We start from the raw sequence: 19,318 nt of genomic DNA on the forward strand, positions 1-19,318 counted from the left end.
TAACAGATGTCCTGTGATACTGTCCATTCTAGTTTTCAATGTTTTCCACGTAACCCTTTCCTCTCCGATTCTGCGAAGAACCTCCTTATCCCTTACCTTATCAGTCCACCTAATTTTCAACATTCGTCTGTAGCACCACATCTCAAATGCTTCGTATCTCTTCTATTTTTTCCCCCACAATTAATGTATCACTGTCATACAAAGCTGTATTCGAAACGTACATTCTCAGAAATATCTTCCTCAAATTAAGGCCTATGTTTGATAGAAGCAGATTTCTCTCGGCCAGGAGTGCCTGTTTTGCCAGTGCTTGCCTTCTTTTGATCTCTTCCTTGCTCCGTCCTTCACTGGATATTTGGCTGCCTAGGTAGTAGAATTTCTTAATTTGATCTACGTTGTGACCATCAATCCTGTTTTCATCTCTGCTACTTCTCATTACTATCCTCTTTCTTCGATTAACTCTCAATCCATATTCTGTACTCATTAGACTGTTCATTTCATTTAGGGGATCCTATAATTCTTCTGCACTTTCACTGAGGATAGCAATGTAATCAGCGAATCGTATCATTGATAAACTTTCACTCCTTAACCTTTCTTTTATTTCCATAATTACTTTTCCGATGTACTTTCTTTTGAATAATTTCTGTTTTTCTTCTTTTTCTTGCGGATTATCTACGGCTGACGCGCTTCTCCACCTACAGTCGCCACTTTCTTCTGTCTTGACTTACCTCAACATTCATATTACTTACTTGCATTGCCTACTCCACATCATTTTGCCATTTGCGTCGTGGGCGACCCCTTTTCTTCCACTGGGATGATATCCATCATAGTATCCTATTTGATATATTTTCTTCATTCAGCCTATTAACATGGCCAAATTATATCAGGTGTTTTTGTTGAATATCGTCACAGATATCCATGTTCACTTTCATCCGTTGTCGGACTACGACACTTCTTATCCTACCAATCAGAGATTTGTCTTAATGGCCAGCAGTCTTTCTTTCATTGCCCTTGTTGCAGATTGTCTTTTATTAATCCTACTAGTGATTTCATCACTGCTTGTGCCCTGTTTATTAAATAATTCCTCGAGGACATCTTGCCTTTTCCCCACCTAAAATTACTTCTCCATCTGCCTCGAAATTACTTATTTTTTCCGTTCCAAGAGCCAAATACTCACATTTCTTCATGTTCATATTCAGGCCAGCCTTATTGTATTCCTCTTTAAACATTCTTATCGTATAGTTTAGATCTTTCTCATCTTCTGCTTGTACATCTGCAAAACACAGGCTAAGTATTTCGGTGTCCTCTTGTATCACTCCCACAATCTGGCAATTTTTATGCCACGTCTGCAGGGTTGCTCTTAACTACAATTTAAAAGGAGTCGGTGACGGACCACATCCCTGTCGCAGTTCTCTCTGTCCAACTATTCCCAATCCTTACTGCCGCTGAGTTATTTTCATGTAATTTCTTAACAAGATTTAAGAGTCTTTGATCTATCTCTATCTCTTTCATGTTCGCCACAGTTTGTTCGTGCTTCCATTGTTGCAGATCAGTCACTGCAACATGCGTCTCCAGTCCAGCTTGTATGCTTTTTTTGCATATTTGTTTGATTATGAAGGTGTTGTCCATCATCTGTCTTCCATCTTGGAATCCTGCATGCTCTTCTTGCTGCTTATGACTTGTTTCTTTCTGTACCTTATCTTTCAATACCTCCGAGCGCAGTCTTCCTACGAAAAGCATCACTATCAATCCCTTATAATTACTTGGACTATTACGTACTGTTTCTTATGCACCGGTCTTATGTAACAAGTTTTCCATTTCCGTGGAGCATCTTCTCTATTTAATACACTTTCAAACAGCGTTCTTACTATCTCCAACAATTTCGGTATACCAAAATTCACCAGCTCTGGATATATTGATCAATAACATGGTACCTTCCTCACAGCCTCTTCAAGACTTTTATATCTGAAAGCCATAGTTCGTCCAATTGCATCCTTACCTCAAATTTATGTGAAAATTCAGCCCGATTTTCCTGGAATAATTCCTTAAAATACGTTGTCCACTGACCATGACTAATATTATTATAATATAACTTTTCGCTAGTTCATACTCCCTTTGACTTGACTGTTCTCTATGCGTGGTGCGCGTATAATATCATGCTCCTTTAGAACAAACTATCCCTCCTGGAACCACTGGGCAAATTAATCCTCTGGATGTTTACTTTTCCCGTGTCTATAACTCATTTTGTAGCGATATCTGCAGCTAAGCCTTAAAGGACAGTTCACAGTAAGCTCAACAACAGAATGTTTCGCATTCTTTTCCATGCCATAACATTCCATCAGTTCCCGTCATCCCGTTACGCCTGTGTGATTCTGTAAGAGTGGATACCTAGTTGAACGTACTGCACAATTCGTAACTATCAAGGATTTCGCCTTTGACCTTGATGGTGCGAACCTTTGTGACCATTGTGGCACGCCATTTTTCATTTGGTGTTCATGGTGCAAGTTAATTGTTTGTTTTGAACATGTCTTGAATATCGACGATGCCTATTTTGTGAAGTGTAATACACACATCTCACAGAAGGTTGATCTCTGCACCTCCCTGACACTCATATTCTGTCGCCGTCATGAGGCACATGGTGGGTCATTACTAACTAATACGTTTCCTGTCATAATGCTAACATAGCAACTGCAAAGGAGCTTTGCTAAAAATTGAATTTGCTCCCTCACATTTAAGGGGCTCCTTGTAAGCCATTAGATACGGAGCAAAAGCTTGACGAGATTAGAATTGGAAGGAAACATGGCGCTTCTTTTCAAGGAACCATCTGAATCGATTCACGGGAAAAGCAAGGAAAACGTAAATGTCGGTGGCTTTTATGTACATGCGCTTCAGGCCACTGTATGGTGCTTGGCTAAAGATACACTGTACCACTGTTAGACGTTACCTTGCCTGTTCCTGTCCCGCTCACAAATGGAGCGAGGGGAAAAAATTGTCTTTGCAGTCATTATGCGATATATACGTAGGCAGCAGTCGAATTGTCCTGCTGTCTGTCGCAAATGCTATTTCTCTAAACTTTTTCAATACCGTTTCGGGAAAAGTGTCCTCGTTTCTCCAGGGATTCCTATTTGATATCACGGAGCATTTCCATAATACTCGCGTATTGATCCAAGAATGGGTAACAAATCTAGCAGTAGGCCCTACACCTCTGCATTGCTTCAATGTCTTGCCTTGGAGATATAGCGCGTTCGCTTTCAGTGCGAAACCATTCACAAATTGAGAGGTGCTCAGTGGACAGTGAAAATGTATTATGGAATTTCTAATGCTGTAAACATAAACAAAATGATCCAGGAGCAGGCTAGAATGGAAACCCATTACGACGCAAATTATTTATTCTCGTATGAGCAACAAATTACACACATTTATGGCAATATTATTTTTGGCTAAAACTTGGACACACCCACTGCGTTTTAGATTCCTTGTTGAAGTTCATCTTCTACCTAGGAGGCGGGACGATGGGACGATATCAGCATTGACTGATATATTGAACAATCTGGTCTCTGATGCGACCAACCACTAATTTCTCTCCTGCGCCAAGTTCTTCATCCCAAAATAGAACTTGCAACATACATCCTGAATTATTTGCTGGATGAATTCCAGTCTCTGTATTCCTATTCAGTTTTTACCACTTATAACTCTCTCTAGTACCATATAAGTAATTCCCTGATGTCTTAACTATCAGCCGGCCGGCGTGGCCGAGCGGTTCTAGGCGCTACAAATGGTTCAAATGGCTCTGAGCACTATGGGACTTAACAGCTACGGTCATCAGTCTCTAGGCGCTACAGTCTGGAACCGCGCGACCGCTGCGGTTGCAGGTTCAAATCCTTCCACGGGCATGGATGTGTGTGATGTCCTTAGGTTAGTTAGGTTTAAGTAGTTCTAAGTCTGATGACCTCAGAAGTTAAGCCCCATAGTGCTCAGAGCCATTTGAACCATTTTGAGATGTCCTATCATTCTGTACCTTCTCCTTCTCAGTGTTTTCCGTAAATACCCCTCCAACACTGTACAGAAACTTCTCATTCCTTACCGTATCAGTACATCTAATTTTCAATACACGTCTATAGCACCACATCTGAAATGCTTCGATTTTCTTCTGTTCCAGTTTTCCCACGGTGCTTGTTTCACCAACATGCATTGCTGTGCTTCAAACGTACGTTCTCAGAAACCCTTCCTCAAATAAAGGCCTATGTTTGATAACAGTAGACTTCTCTTGAGCAGGAATTCCCTTTTTGCCAGTGCTAGGTTCATGTTTTCCTTGCTCCGTCCGTCATTGGTTATTTTGCTGCCTAGGTAGTAGAATTTCTTAATTTGATCTACGTTGTGACCACCAATCTTGTTCTCATTTCTGATACTTCTCAATACTTTCGTCTTTCTTAGATTAACTCTCAATCCAAATTCTGTACTCATTACACTGTTCATTTCATTTAGGGGATCTCATAATTCTTCTTTACTTTCACTGAGGATAACAATGTAATTATGAATCATATCATTGATAACCTTCCAGTACGAAATTTAATTCCACTCCTGGGCCTTCCTTTTACTTCCATCACTGCTTCTTCGATGTACAGATTGAACAGTGGGGGCGAAAGACTATATCCCAGTCTTTTTTAATCATTCTTGGTCGTGAACTTGTATTATTCGATTTTGGCTCTTGTGCATGTTGTACATCTCTCCCTATATGGCCGACCGGCGTGGCCGAGCGGTTCTAGGCACAACAGTCTGGAACCGTGCAACTGCTACAGTCGCAGGTTCGAATCCTGCCTCGGGCATGGATGGTTAGTTAGGTTTAAGTAGTGCTAAGTTCTAGCGAACTGATGACATCAGGTGTTATGTCCCACAGTGCTCAGAACCAACAATTTCATTATTTATTTGACTTTTCTTTGGTCTTGTTTCCATTGCGAATCGCAACGTCAGAATTGCCTCTCTCGTGCCTTTACTTTTCCTAAGGCCAAACTGATCGTCATCTAACAGACCCTCAATTTTCTTTTGCATTCAGTTGTATATTATTCTTGTCAGCAATTTGGAAGAATTAGGTGTTAATCTGATTGTGCGATAATTCTCGCACATTTCGGTTCTGGCAGTCTTTGGAATTGTGTGGATGTCATTTTTACGAAAGTCTGATGGAATGTCACCAGACACATACAATTCTGTACACTAAGTGAATAGTCCTTATGTTGCTAATTCACCCAATGATTTCAGAAATTCTGATGGAATATTATCTATCTCTTCTGTCTTATTTGATCTCAAGTCCTCCAAAGATCTCTTAAAATCTGATTCTAATACTGGATCTCTATCTCTTCGAACTCAGCTTCCGTTTCTTTTTCTGTCACATCAGACAAACATTCCCACTCACAGAGGCTTTCAATGTACTCTTTCCATCTGTCCGCTCTCTCCTCTGCATTTAACAGTGGAATTCCCATTGCACTCTTAATGTTATCAGCCATGCTTTTAATTTCACCGAACATTGTTTTCACTTTCCTACATTACGAGTCCTCCTTAAGACGATCATTTCTTTTTCGATTTCTTCACATTTTTCATGCGGCCATTTCGTCTTAGCTTTCCTGCACTTCCTATTTATTTCATTCATCGGGGACTTGTTTCTCTGTATTCCTCTGTTACACGGAACATTTTTGTACTTGAATGAGATTTGTACTCTGCAGCGGAGTGTGCGCTGATATGAAACTTCCTGGCAGATTAAAACCGTGTGCCGGATCGAGACTCGAACTCGGGATCTTTGCCTTTCGCGGGCAAGTGCTCTACCAACTGAGCTACCCAAGCACGACTCACGCCCCGTCCTCATGGGTTAAATTCCACCAGTACCTCGTCTCCTACCTTCCAAACTTTACAGTAGCTCTCCTGCGAACCTTGCAGACCTAGCACTCCTGAAAGAAAGGATATTACGGAGACATGGCTTAGCCACAGCCTGGGGGATGTTTCCAGAATGAGATTTTCACTCTGCAGCGGAGTGTGCGCTGATATGAAACTTCCTGGCAGATTAAAACCGTGTGCCGAATCGAGACTCGAACTCGGGACCTTTGCCTTTCGCGGGCAAGTGCTCTACCAACTGAGCTACCCAAGCACGACTCACGCCCCGTCCTCATGGCTTTACTTCCGCCAGTACCTCGTCTTCTACGTTCTAAACTTTACAGAAGCTCTCTCCTCTCATTTCTTGTCCCAAAAGCATATTCTCCTGTAGCCATTTCTTCTACGTCTTCCTCTACCACTGCATTCTCGTCCCCCATAACTATTAGATTTTCGTCTCCCTCTTCGTATTGTATTATGCTTTTAATATCTTCAAAAACTTCCTCTATCTCTTCATCTTGAGCTTGCGACGTCGGCATGTATACCTGAAGTATCAATTGGTGTTGGTTTGCTGTCGGACATGAACAACCCTATCACTGAAATGTTCACAGTAACATACTCTCTGCCCTACCTTCCTATTCATAACGAATCCTACTCCCGTTATACCATCTTCTGCTGTTTTTGCTATTACTCTAACCTCACCAGAAATCCTTGTCTTCTTTTCATATCACTTTACTTAATCCTACTATATCTATATTGAGCCTTAGCATTTCGTTCTTTAGAGTTTCTTCTTCCCTACCGCGTTCAAGCTTCTGACATTCCACTCCCCGTCTCGTAAGACTTCATCCTTTCGTTGGTTATTCAGTCTTTCTCTCATGGTCACCTCCCGCTTGGCAGCCGTCCCGTAGATCCGAATGGGGGACTATTCCGGAATCTTTTGCCAAGGGAGAGGTCATCATGACGCTTTTCCAATTACTGACCATACTTTCTTTAATTTGCGACTGGCTTCCCCGTTTCTGAAATGAAAAGCACTTACTTGGGTCTTTGTGGGATTTGGTTTGTGTTGCAGTGCCTGGAAGGTTTCCAAGACCATTCTTGAGATTGTTTTCCACTCACTCAAACTTTGCGCTCTGGGTGCCTAGAGCAAGGCCAGAGGCTTGCAAGTAGCTCCTCCTTTTTGGTGCTACGAGTTGGTCATTCTTGTATGTACTGATCTGAACTGGTACCTGCACATTTCCCTGCGGAAGGTCGTTTTTTCTGTAGTCTCAGTCGGCTACGCTGTTCTTCGAAGTCGACAAAGAACCTGCGATTCTACAAGAGAGGTGGGCTACAGAAGAGTGGGCTAAAATCTTGGCCAGGCTTTAGGCCTTGGCTAGTAGTAGCTGGTAATTGACAGTGCCATACACTGCTGATAAATCAAGACTTACAAATCCTGTCACCTTACGGAATTCAAATACATCTGCTAAATCTGTGTGGGATTTTGTATCTATCTGTACGCCTTCTGCCACGTCAAACTCCTGATCGCTGTGGTATAAGTGAGAGGTCAATTACAAATCAATCTTTCCAGCAATTTGTAAGAGCGTCGTAGCAGAGCGACTGGTCTAAAATTGCAACATGAGTGTAGGCATTGTATGTGATCTTTCAGTTATGTATAATGTTCCACGAGGAAAATCAATCTAAATTTATCGTGGCAGTAAATCACTTACGCGACTGGGGCTGCATTTTTACTGTAATAAGCCCATAAATATGTTCAGTTGTTGACAATCTTCATGAAAGAAGTTATTACAGTGGTATTCGTAATCCCTCACGAACGTCAATGCAGTGAAGTAATCATCTGGCAGTTTTTACATGGTCTGCTTAGTTATTTGTTCTAACTCAACTCGGGACTTATTTTCATGGTTTACACGGCATATTGCATTTCTGTGTTCGGGTCTGTGAATATAGGACTATATAAATGTGAAGTACATGTGTTGAGTAAGTAATCGATTTGAGTACATTTTAGGTGTGCTTGTATATTCGCTTTGTTATAGTTAACTCTAATCATGAAACGAATGCATTGATTAAGAAATGAGTTCAGTTCAAAATCATTTGCTTCAAAACCTACCACCGTACCCACCGAGCTGAAGTATCCAGAAGAATGGGTCACCGCCAATCGTGTCGTACGCTCATATGAAATTGACGAGGATACTGAGATTCATAAAGCATAGAGACCAAAAATTGTACGTCAGCACTTCTGCTCACTTCCTGGTCAGCATAAGCCGAAAGCGAAATTTATCTTTTGTGTAACTTCCTATACCCACGTTGATTAATAGTCTGTTGGACGGTTAGAATGTGACAAAAATGCTAAACTTGGACAGTTTTTAATTCCACCACGAAAACATGGTACAGAACTTGTGCTGTCTCTAATGATCTCGACGTTGACATGCTAAATAATTATCTACTTTGAGAGTTTCTCGTGAGGATATCCGTGTATAAAACATTCTCTAAAATGTTTCATACACTAATCTTTCTTCGTTCAACTTTTCTTTCAACGAAATTTTTGATGCAGTGTCTTACTATTTCCTTATTACTTGTTATGTGATGTTCAAATAAGAGCTTACAAATAAAACGAACATTATGTGTTATAAAAGAGTCAGTCATTTCTAATTCTGCTGTGTGTGTTTTATTCGTTATGTGTAACATATTCTACCAAGAACCTATGAAACAGTCATCCAATGCAACCGAATCAATAGTTTTAATCTACAGATAACAGTGGAAAAAAATTCCTTTCTGCTATTTTGTGTGAAGAAAAGGCGTTATTTTTGCGTTCCATAAGCTTTTATCCACCAAATTCCAGATTAAAAAAAAACTGAATTGCTGGTACGAAGTATGTAATGTTAGATAATGGAATACAAGCAGTACATCAGATGATGGTCAAAGTTCTTGGGCTTTGGTACGGCGTCGTCATTTCTATAATCTTCGACGTCGGCGTTTTTGCCCTCTTACTGAGTCTTTCTTCGGGGAACAGGCTTCAAACTGTGGTGCACCGTCAACCTATCGCATACTCGTGGAGAGTATCTCCATGTTTATTGTCACGAATGTTCGTCAGTGGTATTCAGTAACGTTACTGTGATAGGCTGAAGAGCTTATCGGTGCAACACAAGCAGCAGCGCGTAGCATGTATCCTCGTAGAGCTGAGGACAGTCACCCAAGACGCCGGGAACCAAAACACATCGCCACAATTAAAATGGTTCGTCTGTTTAACAATCTCTTCTAGCGCTCTAGTTTCTCTTTTCACTGATACAATGCTCTTACTGAAATGTGAAAATTAACAAAGTATGTATCTTGATCGCGTATTTCGCTACATTCATTTACCGCTAAGTGTTGCGTTATTGAGGCGCACAGATAGTTCATGCTGTTCTAAACGTCCTTTAACTACACGAAATCTCTCCTATATCATCCTGGCATATAATTTCGTATACTGCTACAATCTGTTGTGGATTTGGTCGGTCTTTCGTCAATCTCAACGAATTCTTTTGCTTTATGGTCACTTGGAAAATAAAGCTTTATATGATACTGATTTTAATTTCATATAATGTAATAGCACGCTAATGATTTTATATCAAAACAACGAAGACATATTTGTTGAAGTAATCATTATAATCTGATGGATTTCCACAAAATATTCAGAGTTCTTCCTATTTTAGAGACTGTCGCTAAGAAGATAGCTAGTGCAGGTTCCATAAATCGCCTAGTACAATCGTTTATCACGGTACGATTTTTTTCTCTGTCTCAGGCCCCGCAGCCAGCAGCAGGCTGGGATGGAGTGCGGAACGCGACCCAGTACGGCAGCGACTGCGTCCAAGAAGACGGCAGCGGCTCAGAGGACTGCCTCCACCTGAACGTGTACGTGCCGGGTGTTCCAGAAGAGGGCGCCAAGCTGCCCGTCATGTTCTGGGTGCACGGCGGGGGATTCGTACGTGGTGGGGGCTCGGACCGCGAGTACGGACCGGACTTCCTCGTCTCCTACGGTGTCATACTCGTCACCATAAACTACCGGCTGGGAGCCTTTGGTATGTACAGTTAAAAAAAAATTGCTCTGAGCACTATGGGACTTAACATCAGAGGTCATCAGTCCCCTAGAACTTATAACTACTTAAACCTAACTAACCTAAGGACATTACACACATCCATGCCCGAGGCACGATTCGAACCTGCGACCGTAGCGGTCGCGCGGTTTCAGACTGAAGCGCCTACAACCGCTCGGCCACTCCGGCCGACTATGTACTGTTGTCCTGAAGGTAGCTCACATTTTCAGTGCCTTTTACCAGTCTTAACGCTACACAAATATCGTCTGCAATAAGATCGTGATAGACTATATGACCACACTATCTGACCAAAACTATCTGTACACTCCTGTGTTACGCAGAATTGACCGCTACATGTCTGAGAGGTGGACCCGCATTATAAAATCAGGAGAACTGTATTTTGCTCTCAGTATTAAAGCAGCAACAGGAGATTTGATCGGCTAGGTGAGCTCTCTGACGTCGACTAGTCATTGCGTATCACTTGAGCAACAAATGCATCAACGACATTTCAACCCTTCGACGCTGTCCAAGTCGGCTGTTGATGTAATTGTGAAATCGAAATGGGAAGAAACAACCACAGCTAAATCAAGGCCAGGCAGAGCTCATGTACTGGAAGACAGGGGCCATCGAGCACCGCAGAGGGTGGTTGTCAAAAATCGCATGCAATCAACGGAAGGAGTCGCACCATGGTGTAGTGGCGGACGATAAAACATTGAGACATTCGCGGGGGCACTGTAATGCGTCATATGAAGCCCAGATATACTTCTGGAGGAGATCGAGCAGGGATCACAACATAAATAAGATATTAGATCACTTTATTAAAGTTCGAACAATACAAAATACTTAACTTCCACGTCCACGACCATGTCTATATGATTGTATATGTTGATGTTCAACCACTTTTGCCACAACACAGAATAGCAGCCGGCCGGTGTGGCCGTGCGGTTCTAGTCGCTTCAGTCTGGAATCGCGTGAGTGGTACGGTCGCGGGTTCGAATCCTGTCTGTGGCATGGATGTGTGTGATGTCCTTAGGTTCGTTAGGTTTAAGTAGTTCTACGTTCTAGGGGACTGATGACCTCAGATGTTAAGTCCCATAGTGCTCAGAGCCATTTTGAACAGAATAACAGTCATATATCAATGTTCATTTGACTCTAAACTTTCATATACTGTTCGGGCTTGTAATACAACTAGCTCTGCCAGAAATGACTAATAAGGAACCCCTTAATTTCGAGGTCGTAAGATCTATCTTTAGTAAGGCTCATTTGAAAATTCTATGATTAGAATTACGACAGGCAAAAATATTACATGCCAAAGACTCACCACGTGCCTCAAGAGGGCGACAGAAAAATGAGTTTCCAGAAGGTGCTGAGATCAACCTTCAATGAGATATATGTATTACACTTCACAAAACAGACATCGCTGACATTCAAGAAATGTTCAGAACGAACCATTAACTTACACCACGAACACCAAATGAAAAATGGTGCTCCACAGCGATCACACAAGGTTCGCGCTATCTAAGGCCCTCTCCTTGGGAGTTACAAACCGTGCCGGTCGTCCAGCTAGGTATTCAGTCTTACAGAAAGCGTATGGAGTCATGTGTATGTGCGGAGGTGGTGAGAACTGATGGAAATGTGATGGGATGTTACAGAATGGCAAACGGATCTTTCCTGGACCTTGACTTGAAACTGGCTATCCTTTACGGCATACACTGAAGCGCCAAAAAAACTAGTATAGGCATGCGTATTGAAATACCGAGATACGTGAACAGGTGGAATACGGTACTGAGGTCGGCAACACCTTTATAAGACAACAAATGTATCTGGCGCAGTTCTTACATCAGTTAATGATGCTACAATGACAGTTATCTATATTTAACTAAGTTTGAACGTGGTGTTAAAACCGGCGCACGAGCCGATGGGACATAGCATCTCCGTGATACACATGAAGTGGGGATTTTCACGAAGTCCATTTCAAGAGTGTACCGTGAATATAAGAAATCCGGTAAAACATCAAATCTCCGACATCACTGCGGCCGTAAATTGATTCTGCAAGAACGGGACCAACGATGACTGAAGAGAATCGTCCAACGTGCAATCCTTCCGCAAATTGTAGCAGATTTCAATGCTGGATCATCAACGAAACATCATCGATATGGGATTTCGGAGCCGAGGGCTCACTCGTGTACCCTTGATGACTGAATTCGATGCAAAGCTTTACGCCTCGCCTGGGCCCATCAACTCCGACAATGGTCTGTTGATGACTGGAAACATGTTGTCTGATCGGACGAGTCTCGTTTCATATCGCATCGATCGGATGGACGCGTCCGGGTATGGAGACAACATCATGAATCCATGGACTCTGCATGTCAGCAGGGAAATATTGAAGCTGGTGGAGGCTCTGTATTGGTGCCAGTTGTGTGCAGTCGGAGTGATATGAGCCCCTAATACGTCTATATACGTCTCTGACAGGTGACACGTACGTAAGCATCCTGTCTAATCATCTGCATCCATTCATGTCCACTGTGCATCCCGACGGACTTGCGCAATTGCAGAATGACAATGCGACATCCCAGAATTGCTACAGAGTGGCTCCAGCAACACTCTTCTGATTTTAAACACTCCCACTGACCACCAAACTCCCCAGACATGAACATTATTGAGCATATCTGGGATGCCTTGCAACGTGCTCTTCAGAAGAGATCTCCGCTCTCTCGTATTCTTATGGATTTAGAGACAGCTCTGCAAGTTTCATGGTGTCAATTTCCTTCAGCATTACTTTAGACATTAATCGAGTCCATGCCATGTCTTATTCCGGCACTTCTGCTTGCTCACGGGCCCATTGCTTGAAGTTGAAAATAAATTCCTTACTGAACGATGGTGTAAGTTTGCTTATCTCACTTACCAGTTTTCGGGCCGATTCCGTAGTTTGCTGTGCATCGCCAAGTTGACACTTTGTTTTAAATTCCTTTATCGTACATGTTCATTTTCTGTAGAACTGTTTGAAGTTTTGCAGCATCCCACTGCTTCCCTTGAGATCATTGTAATCTATGTCGCTCAAATTTTGATTTGCATGACTTCCTACAAGCACATCCAGGAAATTGTATCGAGCAAACATATCCTGTAAATTGTGTTAAGCATCCCTGAAAAGAGCAAACACCAGTTTTTGTCACATGTGGGCATTGTCTTCACTTGAATATCCGAAGTTTTCCTTATGTTCTACATGGTGCACTACACGGTTGTATTACTGCGGACTTACTTGAAAATTGCTTTATGTTTGTACTATGCTGGGTATGATGTTCCATGTACGTAATTGTGTTTGGTATCCGCTTGTTGGACAACAATTGTCTTCACCACGTTTCGTTGTATCACTGGAAACGGGATTTGTGACTTCCTGTCCGACAAGGATAATGAACTACATGGCTCTGAGCACTATGGGACTTAACATCTGAGGTCATCAGTCCCCTAGAACTTAGAACTACTTAAACCTAACCTAAGGACATCACACACATTCATGCGCGAGGCAGGATTCGAATCTGCAACCGTACCGGTGGCGCGGTTCCATACTGTAGCGCCTAGAACCGCTCGGCCACTCCGGCCGGCAATGAACTACATGGCTCGACACATGTTTCACTTGTTATTCACATATCGTCATCGTTGTACTCCTCATGTACATTGTCCGCATAATGAAGCGTGTAATACATCAACCATTCCATTTACTCAGCTTGCAGAGGAGCTAATATTTCATCTGCCAGTCTTTCTCACTTTGAGAAATTCCTTAGGTTCCTGTCTGACTAATTGTCATCTTTGGCAAGTGTCATTATTGATACAATGCAAAGTTTGCTCTGTTTGTCATTGACGTTGCTCTGCTTTGTATCAATCAATACCACTACCACAGTAGCACTGTAGTGAGCTATTGGTGGGCTAAGCAACTACGCTCCGCAGCCTTATGTGTGCTCAGCATTTGATAATTCCAGTCCCACCCCTCTGTTAGCATTTGCAGCTAGTATTGTGGGTGCATGGTAGACAATACTTCGGGCGTGGAATGCGGTGAATGTCTTTGGCCATTTGCGTCCTCGCACTCAAGGGGTTCCTTGCCAAACGTTGCTGCCATCGTAAGCGGTTGATGAAGTAATCTTCCGGTAGCGGTGGCGTATGGAACTGCTTGAAAGAGCTTCCAAACCGACGTCTCTCATTCACCGGTGCGTCAAGCAGTGACTGTCCTTACTTAGGCTCCGGCGTGAGGCACCTTCTTCGACATTCATCGTTTTTCGTACAGTAACATTTAAAATGCTATCAGCAGTCTCCCCAACAAAATCACTCTGCGTAGTGAGTTAGAAGGAACAGGGTACAATAGTCTAGCAGCTTCTCACACGCCCGCCGGAGTGGCCGAGCGATTCTAGGCGCTTCAGTCTGGAGCCGCGCGACCGCTACGGTCGCAGGTTCGAATCCGGCCTCGGGCACGGATGTGTGTGCTGCCCTTAGGTTAGTTAGGTTTAAGTAGTTCTAAGTTGTAGGGGACTGATGACCACAGATGTTAAGTCCCATAGTGCTCAGAGCCATTTGAACCAACCAGCTGCTCACAAGTCACACATTTCTGTAAACAAAGTCAAGCACGTTGCTTTTGGTGCTGTAAAGAGCGACTCCTGCGGACAATGGATGACAGGAAACGAGTGAATTTTATTGATAAATCACGCTGTACCCTATGGCAACCCCCCTGGAACGCTTTTGGCTTAAGGAATACCTGGAGAACGTCATCTACCATCAATCTAATGCCACTAGGGAAGTATGGAGGAGGTGGTATCACTGTATGGAAGTGTTTTTCGTGATTCGGATCATGCTTAAGAAAACGCTATCTCAGAAAGTATATGAACATATTTTGCAACATTCTATACTGCGTACAGTGGAGGCACAGTTTGGAAACGTTGAGTGTTTGCTTCAGCGTTACAGCGCACCCTGTCTTTAAGCAGCGTTTGTGACACAATTATATGTAAACAACCTCATTTACGAAATGGACTGGCCGGTCTAGCGTCCAGCGTAAACACAGTGGAGCACTTTTAGGCTGATTAACAACGCCGACTACACTCTAGATCGCAGCGTCCAATATCACTTCCTTCTCTGGTTTCGTTTCTTCTGCAAAAACGAGTTACCATGCCTCCACATACATTCAGACACTTCATCCAAATTGTCCCCAGCACAGTTCAAGCCGTCATAAAGGCGATGGGTAGGTACACTTATAGGTGTCCAGATACTTGTTTAGATACCGCAGCTGTCTCCCTAGATGTTCTGGTCTTTAGAGCGAAGTTAATAGGCTCATGGTAGTTAAATTGTGCGCTGGAGATAGGTAAATGTTTTCAAGACCCAGAAGGAGCACAGCTACAGAGACGCTAAAAGAAAATTACACAATGACCTTCCGGCTGAGCTAACTACTCAGTATTTGCACTGTCTGCAATCTGGTAGTTATAATTATTTCATACTATGTGTGTGTAGAGAAATGAAGTGATCGTACGCATTGTGGGCCAGGAGTGCCTATCTGGGAGAAGCACAGTAGCGAAGTTGCAAGTCTTTTTAGTTGACACCACAATGGGAGATTTGCGTGTCGCTGATGTTGAAATGATGGTAAGGGCAACACAACTTCGAATCCCCGATCGTAACAAAATACCCGAGCCGACGGCAAAGGGACTTGTGCCCGCTGCATGGCAGTCAGACGTGCTGGCCACTCAGCTCAGGGGCCGGTAATAACTGACGTCAGTTATCGAATCGTTTCTTCTTCAAGTGTTCAATTACTTCAAATATCGACCTAATTAAGTTCCTTTTTTCCTAATAACTACCTGTAATCATACAACTTGTATCAAAGCAATTTTTCTCGTCTCAATGGAACCTGAAGAAATCTAGGAAATTCAGCAAACGAAATATACAGATATAGTGGTGGCAAGAAGGATGCCTCAAGTGTCCCGCTGAAAACAACTCTGCTCCACAGTGCAGTCCTAAGTGACACAGAATTAAATACAAAACTATGAACTTAACAGAAGGTAAATCTGCAACACACATCTCTCTTTTAATCGCTGAGTAGTTCTTAGGTTTCTAATGGCTGTCGCATTAAAAGACCACTTTTATCGCTCCATAGGTCCGCCCCAGTAGCTGAGTGGTCAGCGTGACGGATTGCCGTCCTCTGGGCCCGGGTTCGATTCCCGGCTGGGTCGGAGATTTTCTCCGGTCAGGGACTGGGTGTTGTGTTGTGTTCATCATCATTTCATCCCCATCCGGCGTGCAGGTCGCCCAATGTGGCGCCGAATGTAATGACCTGCGATATGGCGGCCGGACCTGCCCCGCGAGGGGCCTCCCGGCCAATGACGCCAAACGCTCATTTCATTTCCATTTCCATCGCTCCATATCAAAATACTCCGTAAATGCTGATGGGAAGATCTCCGTTTCAGAAACACTGCAATCATCGGTTTCCAAACACTCTTTAGTTTAGTACAAACAATCTCTGCTTCATTTACGTTTCTGTTTGTTCAGTTTCCTATTCATTTTGGAATTGTTTAAAACTGGTCAGCGATAAAAAAAATTAGCCTTTGCATTTAAGCAGAAGTATTTTCTTTTCGGTAAGTGTGCACATTATTTTAGTCTGCGGCAGGTTCAGATTGAATTCTGCAGAAAAGTGCGAATACAGTAGTCCCTATTGACTCTGTGACGTACCTTAGAAGATAGTTTGAAGGAACAGAAACCCACATTTATGGGATTCACAAATTTAGAAAAAGCGTTTGACAGTGTTGACGGAAACACATCTATAATCATGAAATTGTCGGCGGTAAAATTCAGGCAGCGAAGAGTTATCCCTTGTATGGACGTCATGAAATTCGAAGAAAATGTAACAAGGCAGTGAATTAGGAGGGAGTGAATGTTGTAGCCTGTCCCTTGTGTTGCTCACTTTGTAAAGTAATCAAGCAGTAAATTTGCAGAAATTTGAGAAAGGAGAAAACATTCAGGGAAGAAAATGAAAAAATTTAAGGTATGTCTATGACATTGTAACTATTGCAGAGATGGCAAAAGCCTTGAAAGATCATTTGAATGGAATCGATATTCTCTTGAAAAGAGTAAACTAGGGAATGAGACCTTGAAGGTAGTAGATGACTTTGCTGTTTTGGCAGGAAATTATCTGATGGTCGCAGAAGCAGGTAGGATATAAAATGCAGACTTGCAGAAAGGAGGAAAGCTTTCCCCAGAAAGATAACCATGCTGTATCGAAGGTAAATTTAAATGTAGCGAAGAATTTTCTAAAAGAGTTTGAAAGGTAGCCCGGTGGGGACTGTCTAAATGGTTGATTGTGTAGGCATAATTTTAGTGTTCTAAAAACATTTATTTTTCCGAAAAAGAAACAGAAATTAATTATGCTAAACAAGTTACTGACTGAATACGGTACGAAACTAACAGTTGGCTTGAGACTACACTAGACAAGGATCCTATGTGACAGAAGTGAGTCAAGTACTCTGGCCCTAAAAATGTCGGTAACGCAATCTAATTTGATCTTTGATTGACCAAATCTTCTGTAGTTTCTCTATGTAGATGCGACTTAGAGCAATTGGCGATTGAGATCTCTGCGCCCTAACAATGCCATAGCGGCAATGCGTTAAACTGTTTGCTTCGTGTGGCGATGTAAATTGCAGATGGCAAGCTGTGTGCAGCCGAAGTGAGGTGTGGAGGCGGCACCTGTGAATCGATCGCCGCCACGAAGGAAATGCAAAAAATTCATGGTCTAGCGACCAGGCAGACGGATCGCAATTTACTCTCTACCAGAGCCCTGAAATCACAATAGATTTCAGTGTGTGACACACCCATTTGCTGGTCTTACCAAGGACGAACTTGGCTCACTTATACGACAGAGCGCACAAGGATACCAAATGTCAACTGGTAAATCAAAATTGAATAAGTGTGCTCTCGACAAACGAGCAGTCCGAGATGTTTAAAATCACACTCATGGTACAGTAAGACCTTCACCACAGGGTCCCCAGTCTAACCTACTCGCAAGTGGTCAGTCTCAGGACAGGTCCCAAGTACCAACCACACATGCCAGAGTCTTGGCTAGAACTCCCTTACCAAACCAAAGTCACACACCCGAGAGCTTCGCACCTCTCCAAAACATTTCGTTTTCCTGCAAAGCGCATCAACGACACTGCCTTCACACCGTCTTGAGCCAATCAAAGGGCTCTAGAGGCCCTAAATCTCACTTCCTACAAGACAGCAAAAAGTCATGTCAAACCAGGGCAAGAGTTAAGGATCCTGCGTCTCTGGAAAAAAAGGAACTGCCAATTACTGTTTTTTTTTTAAGTTTTCACAGTGGGGGAAGATGATTTTCTGTGAAGTCATGTCGCTTCCCATGGCAACAAGCAAACAGAGACAATCATAAAGATCTTCGTCTAAATCACTTGTGCCTTGGAGTGCGTTAGTCCTAGCTATGAGGTGTAATAATGATTCTATCTCTATACTTTCTCAACACTTGAGTTTCTTATACAACCGAAGCAGCTGATGGAAGTGGTTCACAGGAACATTTGCAGTATTGGTGAACATGAAAACTTGTGAATTTTTATTATACATGGCTCTGCACACAATGTCCTGTTCATGACTTCACTGTGTACACACGTTCCTTCAGACCATAGCCTCCAGCCCAGGCTTCCGTTGCTGCCATAGCAGGTATCATGGCATTGTTCTGCTGGAGACCTGTCCCAACAAGGGGCTCCCCTGTCTGCCCTGTGGGCCTGTCTGGCAAGATTCACTAAGGGATGGGATCACCACTAATTGCTTTCAACTTCGAATATGCCATTTGTGCGAGATGAGAACCATGAAAATACCTCATGATTTTAATGCCCTACTAGCATCCATCAACATCTGCTCATGCCATTAACTTTCTAGAGTCTCGCTCAAGGTGCATCAAGTTGTAACAAAAACTTTAATAATTTTCCGTACACAAAAAAATAGGTGAGAGAGAAACTTCTCCTCTCCCACTGCCATCTACCTGCCATTGATATCTTCTATGGTAGTCATCATCATCATCATTATCATGATCATTTAAGACTGATTATGCCTTTCAGCGTTCAGTCTGGAGCATAGCCCCCTTATAAAATTCCTCCATGATCCCCTATTCAGTGCTAACATTGGTGCCTCTTCTGATGTTGAACCTTTTTTTTTTTTTTTTTTTTGGTCATCAGTCTACTGACTGGCTTGATGCGGCCCGCAACGAATTCCTTTCCTGTGCTAACCTCTTCATCTCATAGTAGCACTTGCAACCTACGTCCTCAATTATTTGCTTGACGTATTCCAATTTCTGTCTTCCTCTACAGTTTTTGCCCTCTACAGCTCCCTCTAGTACCATGGAAGTCATTCCCTCATGTCTTAGC

General features: G+C 42.8%; 1 protein-coding gene across 1 annotated transcript in view; it reads left to right on the forward strand.

The window, feature by feature from the left end:
* The window catches only part of LOC124789702 (juvenile hormone esterase-like), a 129,887-nt gene that overhangs the window by 25,039 nt on the left and 85,530 nt on the right, over positions 1–19,318 (forward strand). Inside the window, exon 3 of the mRNA XM_047257154.1 lies at positions 9,632–9,908. Within this exon, the coding sequence (XP_047113110.1) occupies positions 9,632–9,908 (277 nt within the window). The remainder of the gene's footprint in view (positions 1–9,631; positions 9,909–19,318) is intronic.

The sequence above is a fragment of the Schistocerca piceifrons genome, chromosome 3 (genome assembly GCF_021461385.2).
Source record: "Schistocerca piceifrons isolate TAMUIC-IGC-003096 chromosome 3, iqSchPice1.1, whole genome shotgun sequence".
In the NCBI taxonomy this organism is placed as follows: Eukaryota; Metazoa; Arthropoda; class Insecta; order Orthoptera; family Acrididae; genus Schistocerca; species Schistocerca piceifrons.